Source organism: Barbus barbus (genome assembly GCF_936440315.1).
Source record: "Barbus barbus genome assembly, chromosome: 14".
Taxonomy (NCBI): Eukaryota; Metazoa; Chordata; class Actinopteri; order Cypriniformes; family Cyprinidae; genus Barbus; species Barbus barbus.
In genome coordinates this window covers 29469367-29482418 of record NC_136742.1, presented here as the reverse complement: position 1 = coordinate 29482418, position 13052 = coordinate 29469367, and the positions used below count along the sequence as shown (strand labels likewise).

General features: G+C 38.0%; 1 protein-coding gene across 3 annotated transcripts in view; it reads left to right on the top strand.

The window, feature by feature from the left end:
• The window catches only part of LOC306879894 (filamin-A-interacting protein 1-like), a 33034-nt gene that overhangs the window by 7518 nt on the left and 12464 nt on the right, over nt 1–13052 (top strand). For all 3 annotated transcript variants that reach the window (XM_079433128.1, XM_079433129.1, XM_079433127.1), the window contains 3 exons: nt 8605–8880; nt 10348–10521; nt 10621–10799. In XM_079433128.1, coding sequence (XP_079289254.1) covers nt 8611–8880; nt 10348–10521; nt 10621–10799 — 623 coding nt within the window. In that variant the 5' untranslated portion in view covers nt 8605–8610. The remainder of the gene's footprint in view (nt 1–8604; nt 8881–10347; nt 10522–10620; nt 10800–13052) is intronic.

The window sequence follows — 13052 nt, the reverse complement described above, 5'->3', positions numbered from 1 at the left end:
CAAACTCTGACGTTTTCCTCCAGAACTGGATATGTCTGTGTGTCTGTGTGAGTTCAGGACCGTCTCTCTGTGTGGTGGAGGATGGGGGAGGAAATATTTACACAACTGTTACCACCTGCCATTATGTCGTTTAACACTGGTTATCTGGTTGCGGTTGATGGGGTTGAAACCAAAGAGGTCTGTGATACCTTGAGAAAGTCTGTTTGCATTTCTGTTTATTTCAATGGTGCATGGTTTTACTAGTGCATGCCAGTGCTGTTGTTATGGTTAAAAAATATGTAAGTGAATGAATAAATAAACACAGGTGCATCTCAATAAAAAAATAAGAAAAGTTCATTTATTTCAGCAATTCAACTCAAAATTGTGTATTAAATAAATTCAGTGCACACAGACTGAAGTAGTTTAAGTCTTTGGTTCTTTTAATTGTGATGATTTAGGCTCACATTTAACAAAAACCCACCAATTCACTATCTCAACAAATTAGAATACTTCATAAGACCAAAAAAAGGTGATCAGTTTGTGGCACTGCTGAGGTGGTATGGAAGCCCAGGTTGCTTTGATAGCAGCCTTCAGGTCATCTGCATTGTTGGGTCTGGTGTCTCTCATCTTCCTCTTGATAATACCAATATAGATTCTCTATGGGGTTCAGGTCAGGCGAGTTTGCTGGCCAATCAAGCACAGTAACACCATGGTCATTGAACCAGCTCTTGGTACCTTTGGCAGTGTGGGCAGGTGCCAAGTCCTGCTGGAAAATGAAATCAGCATCTCCATAAAGCTTGTCAGCAGAAGGAAGCATGAAGTGCTCTAAAATTTCCTGGTAGATGGCTGCGTTGACTGTGGACTTCAGAAAACACAGTGGACCAACACCAGCAGATGACATGGCAGCCCAAATCATCACTGACTGTGGAAACTTCACACTGGACTTCAAGCAACATGGATTCTGTGCCTCTCCAGTCTTCCTCCAGACTCTGGGACCTTGATTTCCAAATGAAATGCAAAATTTACTTTCATCTGAAGAGAGGACTTTGGACCACTGAGCAACAGTCCAGTTCTTTTCCTCCACAGCCCAGGTAAGACGCTTCTGATGTTGTCTCTGGTTCAGAAGTGGCTTGGTAGCCCTTTTCCTGAAGACGTCTGAGCGTGGAGACTCTTGATACACTGACTCCAGCTTCAGTCCACTCCTTGTGAACCTCTCCCAAGTGTTTGAATGGGCTTTTCTTGACAGTATTCTCAAGCTTGCAGTCATCCCTGTTGCTTGTGCAACTTTTCCTACCCAATTTCTTCCTTCCAGTCAACTTTGCATTTAATATGCTTTGATACAGCACTCTGTAAACAGCCACACCTTCCAGTAATGACCCTCTGTGACTTACCCTCTTTGTGGAGGGCGTCAATGTTCATCTTCTGGATCATTGCCATGTCAGCAGTCTTCTCCATTATTGTGGTTTCAAAGAATAAGAAATACCCGGAATATATACTGTAGAGATGGTCATAATTGAAACTCAAATGTAAATATTCAAATATTTTGAGATACTGATTTTTGACTTTCATGAGCTGTAAGCTCTAATCATCAAAATTAAAACAAAAAAAACTTTTGAAATGTCTTACTTTACTGCAATGAATCTAAAATATATGAAAGTTCATTTTTTGAAATAAATTACAAGAAAAAAAGAACTTTTTCACAACATTCTAATTTATTGAGATGCACCTGTACATGCATCCATTCATGAACAAACAAGCATTTTTGTTATTTGAAATAAAAATAAATAAAATGAAATAATAGATGAAAACTTAAACCAAAATTAGAAATGTTGCCTTATTGGCATATTACTGAAATAAGTTTAACTTAAAATATTAAAATGACTAACTGAAATGAAACTAAAACTGAAATAAAAAAAATAAGCACAATTTATAAGTATTTAAAAAAATAAATAATAAAAACTACAAAAGCATTCTTGTATATTTTAGTGGCAGTTCTACTAGTGCATGTCAGTGTTGAAATATTTTTGTTAATTGTAATAAAGCTGAAATAAAGTCAAATATTACATTTACATTTAGCTAATAAATATTAGATGAAAACTTAAAGGGGTCATATGATGTTGTTAAAAAGAACATTATTTTGTGTATTTGGTGTAATGCAATGTGTTTATGTGGTTTAAGGTTCAAAGGTTATTTTCCACATAGCTACTGTACATTATTGTTGTGTAGCCCTGCCTTTCTGAAACACGTCGATTTTCACAAAGCTCATCGTTCTGTGAAGCGAGAAGTGCTCTGATTGGCCAGCTATCCAGTGAGTTGTGATTGGCCGAATACCTCAAGCGTGTGACGGAAATGTTATGCCCCTCACCGTATTGTGTATCAATCCAAACTGTTATATATGGCGTTATTAAAATTTGCTGGAAATATTTTAAAAAGTACTGATACACACACACTGAAATAATTTTACCAAGTTTTATGACAAAAGCCATCAAATAAAATTAGCAGCACTATGCACTTTTTATTTGTATTAATAGTGAAATAAAACATTAAAATATCATGGCAGATTTTAAACTAACAAAAATCATTCATAACATGCTATCTACTGACGTACTAAATATTCAAATAAAGTTTTGACCATTTTAAAAAATAAAATTATAACATATCAGCCTTTAAATATTTTTTCAATAAAAGGATGAGTCAGAGGGATAAATTAAATTTTATCTGGTCCATAAACAGTTCTACATGAGCTAATGTGCATTCCAAAAATCTCAACACTCTGATAAAAAGGCTTCTTTCATTGCGTTTACATTTGGGCGGTGGTTTGCAAATCTCCCCACACCGTGACGTAGACATGTGGGGGCGTGTTTAAATGAGCCGTTTTAGGGAGTGTGGCAGAGTCTTAACTTATATCATTTAATAATATCTCTTTGGTTTTGAGACTTTAGTCTTTGCAACTTCAGGGATCTTATCTGTGCACAAACAGCTTGATGCACACCAAAGAGAAAGAAAAACTTGAAATCGCATCATATGACCCCTTTAAAAAAATGAAAAATTGAATTATTGCCTTGGCTTCTAACAGAAATAAGTTTGTCAAAATTTTTTACTTACCAATAAAAAAAACCCCTTAAACTGAAATAAAAAGAAATAAAAAAATATATAAATATTGAATGAATAAACAAACAAAAAACAAATAAAAAAAATAGCTTGAAAAAATTAAATATAAATATTAGCTAAAAAACATTAAACAAAAATGAGAAGCCTTGGCATGAAACTGAAATAAGCTTCAGTTAAAATATTAAAATTACTAACTGATATAAAAACTATTTATAAAAAAGGACAAAATAATGTAACTAAAAACAAAATTAACCAAAACAAAAAAATTAAGTAAATAAAAGCTCATTCAAAACGTTAATAAATATAAGTACATAAATAATACTAAACCATATTTGTTTGTTTTTTAATTTTTTTTTGTAATAGATTATTTTTTTAAATAAAAAAATAGTTTAATTTATTTTTTACATTTAATTTTTTGAAATATGCATGGTTGGTATGAACCGGTTTTTGTGATCCCAGATTAGCTGTACTGTTATGCCAACAAAGAATGTGCATAAACAAAGTGCCACTCATGCTTGCCCACCTCCGCTGAAAATACCCCGAGAATCTGAGGAATTAATTATCACAGGAGCTGCAACTAACCAGCATTCATTGATGGCATTTGGCCGTTTAAATTCCCCAGGAGACATGCGTGTAACAGAACCGATAGCTGGGAAGTTAAACATCCTCGATCGGATTGGTGGATGAAGTGTGCGTGTTTCTGGTGTCTCCTGTGCACAAGTGTGTCTCTCGCTATAAATACTGCTCATTTCAGCAAGGAGCAGCTGCGTGAAGCACCCGGGGAGCTCTTCAGGAGCGAGGTGCATATTCTCAGTGTAAATATAAGACAAACTCTCATTTATATCTCCCAGCTGCCTCCATCTCCAATAATAACAGAGCTAAGGTCACCCCGAATCTCTCGGGCATAATCAAAGTTAAAAATACACCCGTCTGGAGTTAGAGAATTGAGGTTTGTGAAAAACTCCAACAGATCGAACGCTCATCTAAATTACTGTTTGGGACGGCATCAATCTGTCAACAGCTTCTGTATATTTTTGGATTTCATCATAGAGGACATAATGAACGTTTATGTGTGTACAAGTGTTGTCATTGCTATTTTGGACTGCGATTGAATGTCATAACAGAAGCACAACAAGTCAAAGTCACCATCAAAATGAAAACACTCCCATGGCCGCAACTGCGCAACACGCTTCTATTAATAACACAAATACTTTCTGCAACAATTCGTCTGCCAGGGTTTTCCCATCTTTGGTTACTTGCTGCTTTCATCAGAGTCACTCCAAACTTTGTTCAAACGGCTGAGATTAAGATATTGACTATTAGTGTTTATATTATTTATTCTTTTAGATTATTCAGATCAGTATATTGAATTAAGTCTGTCTGTCTGTCTGTCTATCTATCTGTATCATATTAATATCATATTTCAAAATCAACATCTCTTACTCATAAAAGAATAAACAAACATTTAGGCATGGTAGTCATTCATATATAATGACCTTTTTTACATCTTTACCCCTAGTGAGTAACTATCATACAGGCTTTACTGTGGCAGTGTCACGATGGCTTTCACCTACAAAGGATGCAATCATGGTCTTAACGGTTCTGTTGACTCGCTCCGAGAGATGGTCCTGAGGTGGTGATTTCTCTTGGGCCCTGGTACACTGTAAAAAGTGATAAGTTGACTTAACTTATAAAAATGGAGGAAACCCGTTGCCTTAAAATTATCAAGTAAATAATAATTTTAAAAAATAAGTTAAGTGAACCTGACAATTCACTTAACTTAATTTTTTTCATGAATTCAGTGTAAGGGCTACCAAGCCACTTCTGAAACCGAAACAACGTCAGAAGCGTCTTACCTGGGCTGTGGAGGAAAAGAACTGGACTGTTGCTCCGTGGTCCAAAGTCCTCTTTTCAGATGAAAGTAAATTTTGCATTTCATTTGGAAATCAAGGTCCCAGAGTCTGGAGGAAGAGTGGAGAGGCACAGAATCCATGTTGCTTGAAGTCCAGTGTGAAGTTTCCACAGTCAGTGATGATTTGGGCTGCCATGTCATCTGCTGGTGTTGGTCCACTGTGTTTTCTGAAGTCCACATTCAACGCAACCATCTACCAGGAAATTTTAGAGCACTTCATGCTTCCTTCTGCTGACAAGCTTTATGGAGATGCTGATTTAATTTTCCAGCAGGACTTGGCACCTGCTCACACTGCCAAAGGTACCGAAAGCTGGTTCAGTGACTGTGGTGTTACTGTGCTTGATTGGCCAGCAAACTCGCCTGACCTGAACCCCATAGAGAATCTGTATTGGTATTATCAAGAGGAAGATGAGAGACACCAGACCCAACAATGCAGATGACCTGAAGACTGCTATCAAAGCAACCTGGGGTTGGGAAGTCGTGGCCTAATGGTTAGAGAGTCGGACTTGTAATCCGAAGGTTGCGGGTTCGAGTCTCCGGCCGGCAGGAATTGTAGGTGGGGGGAGTGAATGTCCAGCGCTCTCTCCACCCTCAATACCACGACTGAGGTGCCCTTGAGCAAGGCACCGAACCCCCAACTCCCCCCTGGGCGCTGCAGCATAAAATGGCTGCCCACTGCTCCGGGTGTGTGTTCACGGTGTGTGTGTTCACTGCTGTGTGTGCACGTTGGATGGGTTAAATGCAGAGCACGAATTCCGAGTATGGGTCACCATACTTGGCTGAATGTCACTTCACTTCCATTACACCTCAGCAGTGCCACAGGCTGATTGCCTCCATGCCACGCCGCATTGATGCAGTAATTCATGCAAAAGTAGGCCCAACCAAGTATTGAGTGCATAGAAATGAACATACTTTTCAGAAGCCTGACATTTCTGTATAAAATATCCTTTTTTTATTGATCTATGTAATATTCAAATTTTCTGAGACACTGAATTTTGGGTTTTAATTATCTGTAAGCCATAATCATCACAATTTCAAGAAATAAAGGCTTGAAATATTTCACTCTATGTGTAATGAATCGATATAATATATGAGTTTCACTTTCTGAAATGAATGACAAAAAATACTGACCTTTTTCACGATATTCACATTTTTTGAGATGTACCTGTATAATAATAGTTAGAGTGGCATGCACTCGAAAAGAGCTGTATGAATTAATAGTTTGAAAAAGCTTCATTCCGATTTGACTTGTTCTCATACTGTTCCTCAAATGTGGGGCCTTTATGATCTAATTCAGCATAGTGAACTGAACATCTTGTTTTAATAATAAGTTTCATTAAGCACTCTGATCTTCTGCAGTTTCATCCAGACTCCGTTCTGATGGGAATGTGGATGGTGAGAGATGTGTGGGATTGGAGCGGAGCTCTCTCTGAGATACTCTGAGGGCAGTGCTGGATCAGGCCAGATAGATTGGGTGTGAGATCATACGGGAGGCAGCACGTACGCACTTTATCAAAAATCCTGATGTCATCGTTGAGCTCAGCGCTCATTACATCCCTCTCTCTCTCTCTCGCTCTCTCACTCTCAGGGAAATCCCCCTCTTAAATCTGCACATGGGAACATGAGAAATGAGGCTGTTGCAGATTAGCTACAAGGGCAAACTACATATTAAAATATCAAGAGTTGGCTCAGAGTTTAAGACTGCAGACATTTGATATGAGAGTCTTTTGTAGGAAAGGGTCCACAAGTGGTTGCTTTTTACTTCACTTGAAACATACACTGTAAAAAAGGTGTTAAATTACTATAAAACCTGGCAACTGCATGATTTTTTGGGCATATATAATTGCAAGTACGTTGACCATGTAAATCCATTATATATTGTACAGTTGCAAATAACTAAAAATCAGATGCACAGCAAAAAATTATATTGCTCCTCAGCATTTTTTTTTTTTTTTCAAGTCAAGATACATTAAGTTGAGATGCAAAATGACTTAAAGGTGGGGTAAGTGATTTCTGGAAGCCAGTGTTGATATTTGAAATCAGCAAAACAAACACGCCCCTAACCCAAAAGGGTCTCGCCCCTATTTTGATAGCTCCGCCCCACACATACGTAATCTACGCAACACAGACAACAATTAGTTCTGTGAAACAAAGCAAAACCAATGTTACACTGTGTCTACACCGGTAGTGAGCGGCGTGCCAAAATACTATAGAAGTCATTATAATCAGTAATGACAAACGTGTTGATACAAATTTCAAATGATTTTCAACGGTCGCTTTATCATGTCCAGTGTAGGCAGATTTTAGCTGTTGCGGCTCGCTGCATGCGGTGTAGACACGGTGTTACTAACCTATTGAGAAGAACCAAAGCAACCTCGGCCTTCCGCTCCTTGAGCTCTCTCCAGCGCTGGAAAGCTGATCTGATATTTACACGGGTCCTACTTCTTGCCTTATCGTTCCGCAGACGTTTTCCTCTTTTGTTTTTTATCTGATTGTTTCTCTATCTTTCTGTCGCTCGGCTCGGCTGTTCACTGAACACTCTCTCCTCCACATCACGAGTAGACACGCCCCTTACTGCTGATTGGCTAAAAGTTCGACTCAGTTTTCTAAAGCGTTTTTGTCAAATTTGCTGAACATTTACTCATCCTCAGGCCATTCAAGATGTAGATGAGTTTGTTTCTTCATCTGAACAGATTTGGAGAAATGTAGCAATACATCACTTGCTCACCAATGGATGCTCTGCAGTGAATGGGTGCCGTCAGAATGAGAGTCCAAACAGCTGATAAAACATCACAATAAACCACACCACTCCAGTCCATCAGTTAACGTCTTGAAAACAAAAGCTGCATGTTTGAGAAGAAACAAATCCATCATTGAAACATTTTCAAATTCCACCTAAAATATATGGTACATAATCCTTAATACACTTCCTCCAGTGAAGAAGTTGTCTCGTCTGAATCAAGAGAAAAGAAACAAAACAGATCAAGCAACGTTTACATGTGAAAACAATTCTAAACAATTGTGTGGCTGGATTTTGATGTGAGAGACAACAGCAGATGGTCTTTTTTACTGTATTTTTGGATTATGGGTTTGTATTTTGTCCAGAAGCAATGGTTTAAAGTTAAATGTCTTAATGAACGTTTGTTTCTTACAAACACATAGCTTTTGGCTTCACAAAATGTTAACTGATGGACTGGAGTGGTATGGATTATTGTGATGCTTTTATCAGCTGTTTGGACTCTCATTCTGACGGCACCCATTCACTGCAGAGCATCCATTTCTCCAACTATGTTCTGATGAAGAAACAAATGCATCTATATCTTGGATGTGCCAATGGGGTCTTAAAAATTAAATTAATTCAAAGGTAAACCTATTTTTATTTCCCATTTGGCAGAGTTATTTTACTTCTCAAATAAATGTGTCTTGTTTTAGGAATGTTTAGATATTTGTCCAAGAAAATAAGACAAAGATACAGAGGAAGAACACAACTTTGCAGTGTGCTGAAAGCTATCAGATGATTTATTGTTCTACCTGTGTGATATTTTCAGGAGATTGTCTCTGGTGTATCTGTGGATGATGTTCATCTTTGTTTGCACCTGCAGGTGAAGATGAGGTCCAGGAGCAGCGATATGGAGGGGTCAGAGAACAGACCACTGAAGCCGCTCGCTAAAACTGAGAAAGAGAGAAGCAAACAAGAGCTGATGAAGAAGAAAAGCAAAGCTCAGGAGGAAAAAGAGAGCAGTGAGGAGAAGGATGTATCTGGGACTTTGCATAAGCCTCAGAAGCCTCGTGAGATGCAGCAGAGGAGAACCCAACTGATGGACCTCTCCAAAGAAGATCTCATCAATCTGCTGGGAGTCATGGAGGGAGAAGTTCAGGTGAGGTTTGACTGCATGATGACAAGACTAATTTGATGTAGGACTTTCTTTAAAACAGTTTTCACAAATAATGACAAAGAAATGGCAAGTAACAGTGAATTAAACATGACATTTTGAAGTAGAAAGACTGAAATAGTATTTTCTTGTAAACCATACTCCAATAATCTTTGAAAAGCATCACTGTCATTCAAAAAGGAATTAAATAAGATGCCAGAAGGATTATGACTCTTTATGCACTATTCCATAATAATATATTATGATTTTACAAAACAAACTGAGTATATTGTAATGTTTTGAGTTATTGTATTGAGGGTCATGGTTTTGTTGGGGCACTAGCATAAATACAGTATGATCTGATTAGGTACTGGATATTTTGGTTATTGAACATTAGGTACTAGACATTTTGGCACTACCATTCATAAGTTTGGGGTCATTTCGATTTTTTTATATACTTCCATTCAGCAGGGATGCATTAAATTGTTAAAACATGACAGTTACGCCATAATGTCACAAAAAAGTTTCTTTGTTCATCAAAAATCTTAAAAGAAAAACTGTTAACACAAATATTTGAAGCAGCACAGCTGTTTTCAACATTGATGATAATCTGAAATGTTTCTTATGCAGCAAATCAGCATATTAGAATGATTTCTGAAGATCATGTGACACTGAAGACAGTAATGATGATGAAAATTCAGATTTGCATCACAGAAATGATCTTTCAAAAATGTATTCAAATAGAAAAGTTTTCTTTTAAATTGTAATATATATATATATATATATAACAATTTAAAATAATGCAGCCTTGGTGAGCAGAAGAGACTTTTTTTTAACCAAAAACCCTGAACCAACCCTGCACTTTTGAACAGTAGTGTAGGTAGTTTGAATATTCTGTGCATACAGAAATGTGCATACTGCACACAGTATACATATGATATAGTGAGGAAATTGTAAAAGTATGATAGTGTGATGGTCTTCACACAGCCAATGTCATACAGTTGTTAGTGTCCAGGTTTAAAGGAAGCATACGGCTCCCTCTGCTGGTGCTCAACAAGGATGTAACCGTTTGCACCTATTTGAATTTTTATTAAAGCTAATTAATTTTTATCATGTTTTTAAACAGAATGACAATTGATTCAGCAAACGACAAATGCTTAGGGAAGTTTTTAAAAGGTACATTACACTTTTTTTTTTTTTGGATTAACAAGATTATTGTAGAATGTTTTTCAAGAAAATATTTATAATTTAGTTTAATTCAATGTGTTCCAATTGTTTTTGCAAATCTTCTTCTACAAACTGGTGTAGAAAATTGTTTCAACATCAAAAATGTTTCATTGTAGTATGTATTCTTAAAACATAGGATACTATGGCATGTGTCATGGAAATACTGTGGTATTTGAATATGATAAACATTCAGTAACATATCAAAGCACTATGGTACCACAGTAAAGCAGTGATCGTATCCTTTAGGCCCGTGAAGACATTATCCACATGCTGCAGTCTGAGAGAACACGACCTGAAGTTCTGGAGGCTCATTACGGATCTGCGGTTCCTGTCAAACCTCTTCAAGCTCTGCAGAGAGACAGTCTGATGACCAGCGGAGACTTGATTAGAGACGATGTCTACGAGATCCCTATGATAGAGGTGAGGAACACTGCCGCATTAATCTCTAAAACCTGAATTGACATACTGTTGGGCCAGTGCAAGCAGTTTATGATGGCGATAATCATTCTGTCTCTAAAGCTGGACCGTTTGGAGGAGAAGCACCGTGACACGTACAGACGTATGTTAGAGCAGCTGCTCTTAGCTGAGAAATGCCACCGACGCACCGTCACCGAACTGGACAGCGAAAAGCGCAAACACGTCGACTTCATGAACAAAAGCGATGATTTCACCAACCTGCTGGAGCAGGAGAGAGAGAGGTGAGGAGACATCCCACAGGAATAAATCAGACATTTCAGTCAACGCTGTGCATGGTTTTCACTAAAATGTGCTCGTGAAGTGGAAAAACATGCAAGGATCATTTTCTTACAGGGATCTAATAAAGCGTGACATTACAAAGTTTCTTTTATTTTATCTGAAACTGTTCATTTAGTATCATGGAGATACTATTGTAGTTTTTATTAGTATTTTAAGTTTTATTTGACATTTTCAGTAATTTTGTATAATTTTTGTTATTTTTTTAAATATATTATATTGTTATATTGTTTTTATTTCAGTTTTATTTCTTTTTTTAATACATGAGAAATGTTATTCTATATCAGTTAATGTTTATTTTATTTAAATTAACAAGATCTATATATTTTTTTTAATTGATTTAGTTTTAAAGAAATATAATAATCCTTCCCTGAAATGATTAAATTACTCCGTAACAAGATTCAACATTTTTGATTGAATCATGTTATATCAACAAAAGACTTAAGGTGATTTTCTACTATGTAAAAAAAGATTTTTCAAAGGTTGTAAATAAGACAAAGTTTATTGCGGTGTGTTTTACAAGAAAATACTATTTCATATTTTTTACCTCAAAATTTAATTCTATGTGATACTTGCAGTTTCTTTGTAATTGTGAAATTTAGAAGCAATTTCTAAGTGAAAATCAGTGTAGAAAATTGGTTTTAGGCCAATTTTGTTTAGTGTAGTATATGTTCACAACTGTACATATAGCAAACACTTCTCACCATTGCTTCATTTTAAAGTGACTAGACTCATGTGGTGCTGTGAATTGCTCATGATTGAATTGGTGAACACAGGCTGTCCTAAATCACACAAAGGGCCTTATAGCGGCGGATGATGGGGTGACCGCATCAGAGAGGTCTGTTGTTAGCATGGAGTTCTTCTGAGATGCGAAACAGGCAGATTGAGGCCCTGTAGAGCTCCAGTCATTAGGCCAGCATCATCCGAGCGATATATGGTGTGGCGGGAGGAGCAAACGACAGACACAGTGGGTGTGGCGTCAGGCCTCGGAGAGGTTTTTATTAAACAATAATAATCAAAATAGTGTCCAAGGGGGAAAAGTGTCCAAAATAAACAAGGGATCTGGTGTCCTCGCCGTGCTGCGGGGTTCGTGAAGGAGGGCAGTGTTCGGAAGGGAAGGGTCCAGGGAAGGGGCGGAGTCCGGTGGCCGCACGCGCTCTCGGGTCCGGGAGCGAGTGGCGGCGGCTTCTTCCAGCGGCTTCGTCCTACTCCTTGGCCCCCGGAGCTTCTGGGGGATTAAACGGCCCGCCATCCTGGCCCGTCAGCCGTAACTGGTGCGGCAGTATCCTTTCTCGGCGCTCCCTTCCTGGACCCACGAGGACACCAGCGTGCATGCACGGGGAAGAGACCGGTCTCCCGAGGAGAGGCGCGCTCGGCATTTAAACGGCGGCGGTGATGAGGCTCCATTCACATCAGGTGCGCCTCATCACACGCCGCCAGCCCTGGCTGTTTCAGCTCCCCTCCTCTCAGACACCCACTCCCGTCAGGACCCTGGTGAAGGGCGGCGAATACGGGACGGGGTGGTGATGATAATAAAGGGGAGGCAGCCGACTCGTCACAATGGACATGAATAGACTCAAATGAACATAAATGACAACATGGAGAGCTCTGGGGTTCATAGCTTTTCTGGAAGCTCAGCGTGTCGTCATATCGAAGGGATCAGAGCAGATAGATAAATGTGTAAAAGTCTCTTATGCTCACCAAGGCAGCATCGTTTGATAAAAAAAAAAAAAAAATACTAAAAGCTGAATTTTCAGCATCATTACTCCAGTCTTCAGGGTCACATGATCTGAATAGAAGTATTTATTTAAAAAAATAAAAATAAACTGACAAGCTTTTGAATGGTAGTAGTGGTAGAATGGTAGTTTGATTGGAATGTTTTTTCCGATTTAATATTATGAAAAGCTCTCATATGCTACTTTCAAATGATTTATTAAACAATATATTTATCTTTGGAAAATCAGGTGACTCATAACTGCAAAATCCAAACAATTCCTGACAGAGACAATGAGATCATTCATATTCTGATAAGACCCCTATAGTGGTCCACCACAGTCACGGTCCCCTGACTTTTTAGCTCAAAACTTCATTTTGAATTGAATTAACCTGAAATGTGCTCTGTCGTCTCCAAATGAAAATTTGTGATGTACTGTATGGTGCTCTACTCATGCATTTTGAAAGACTGTAATTATGGTATA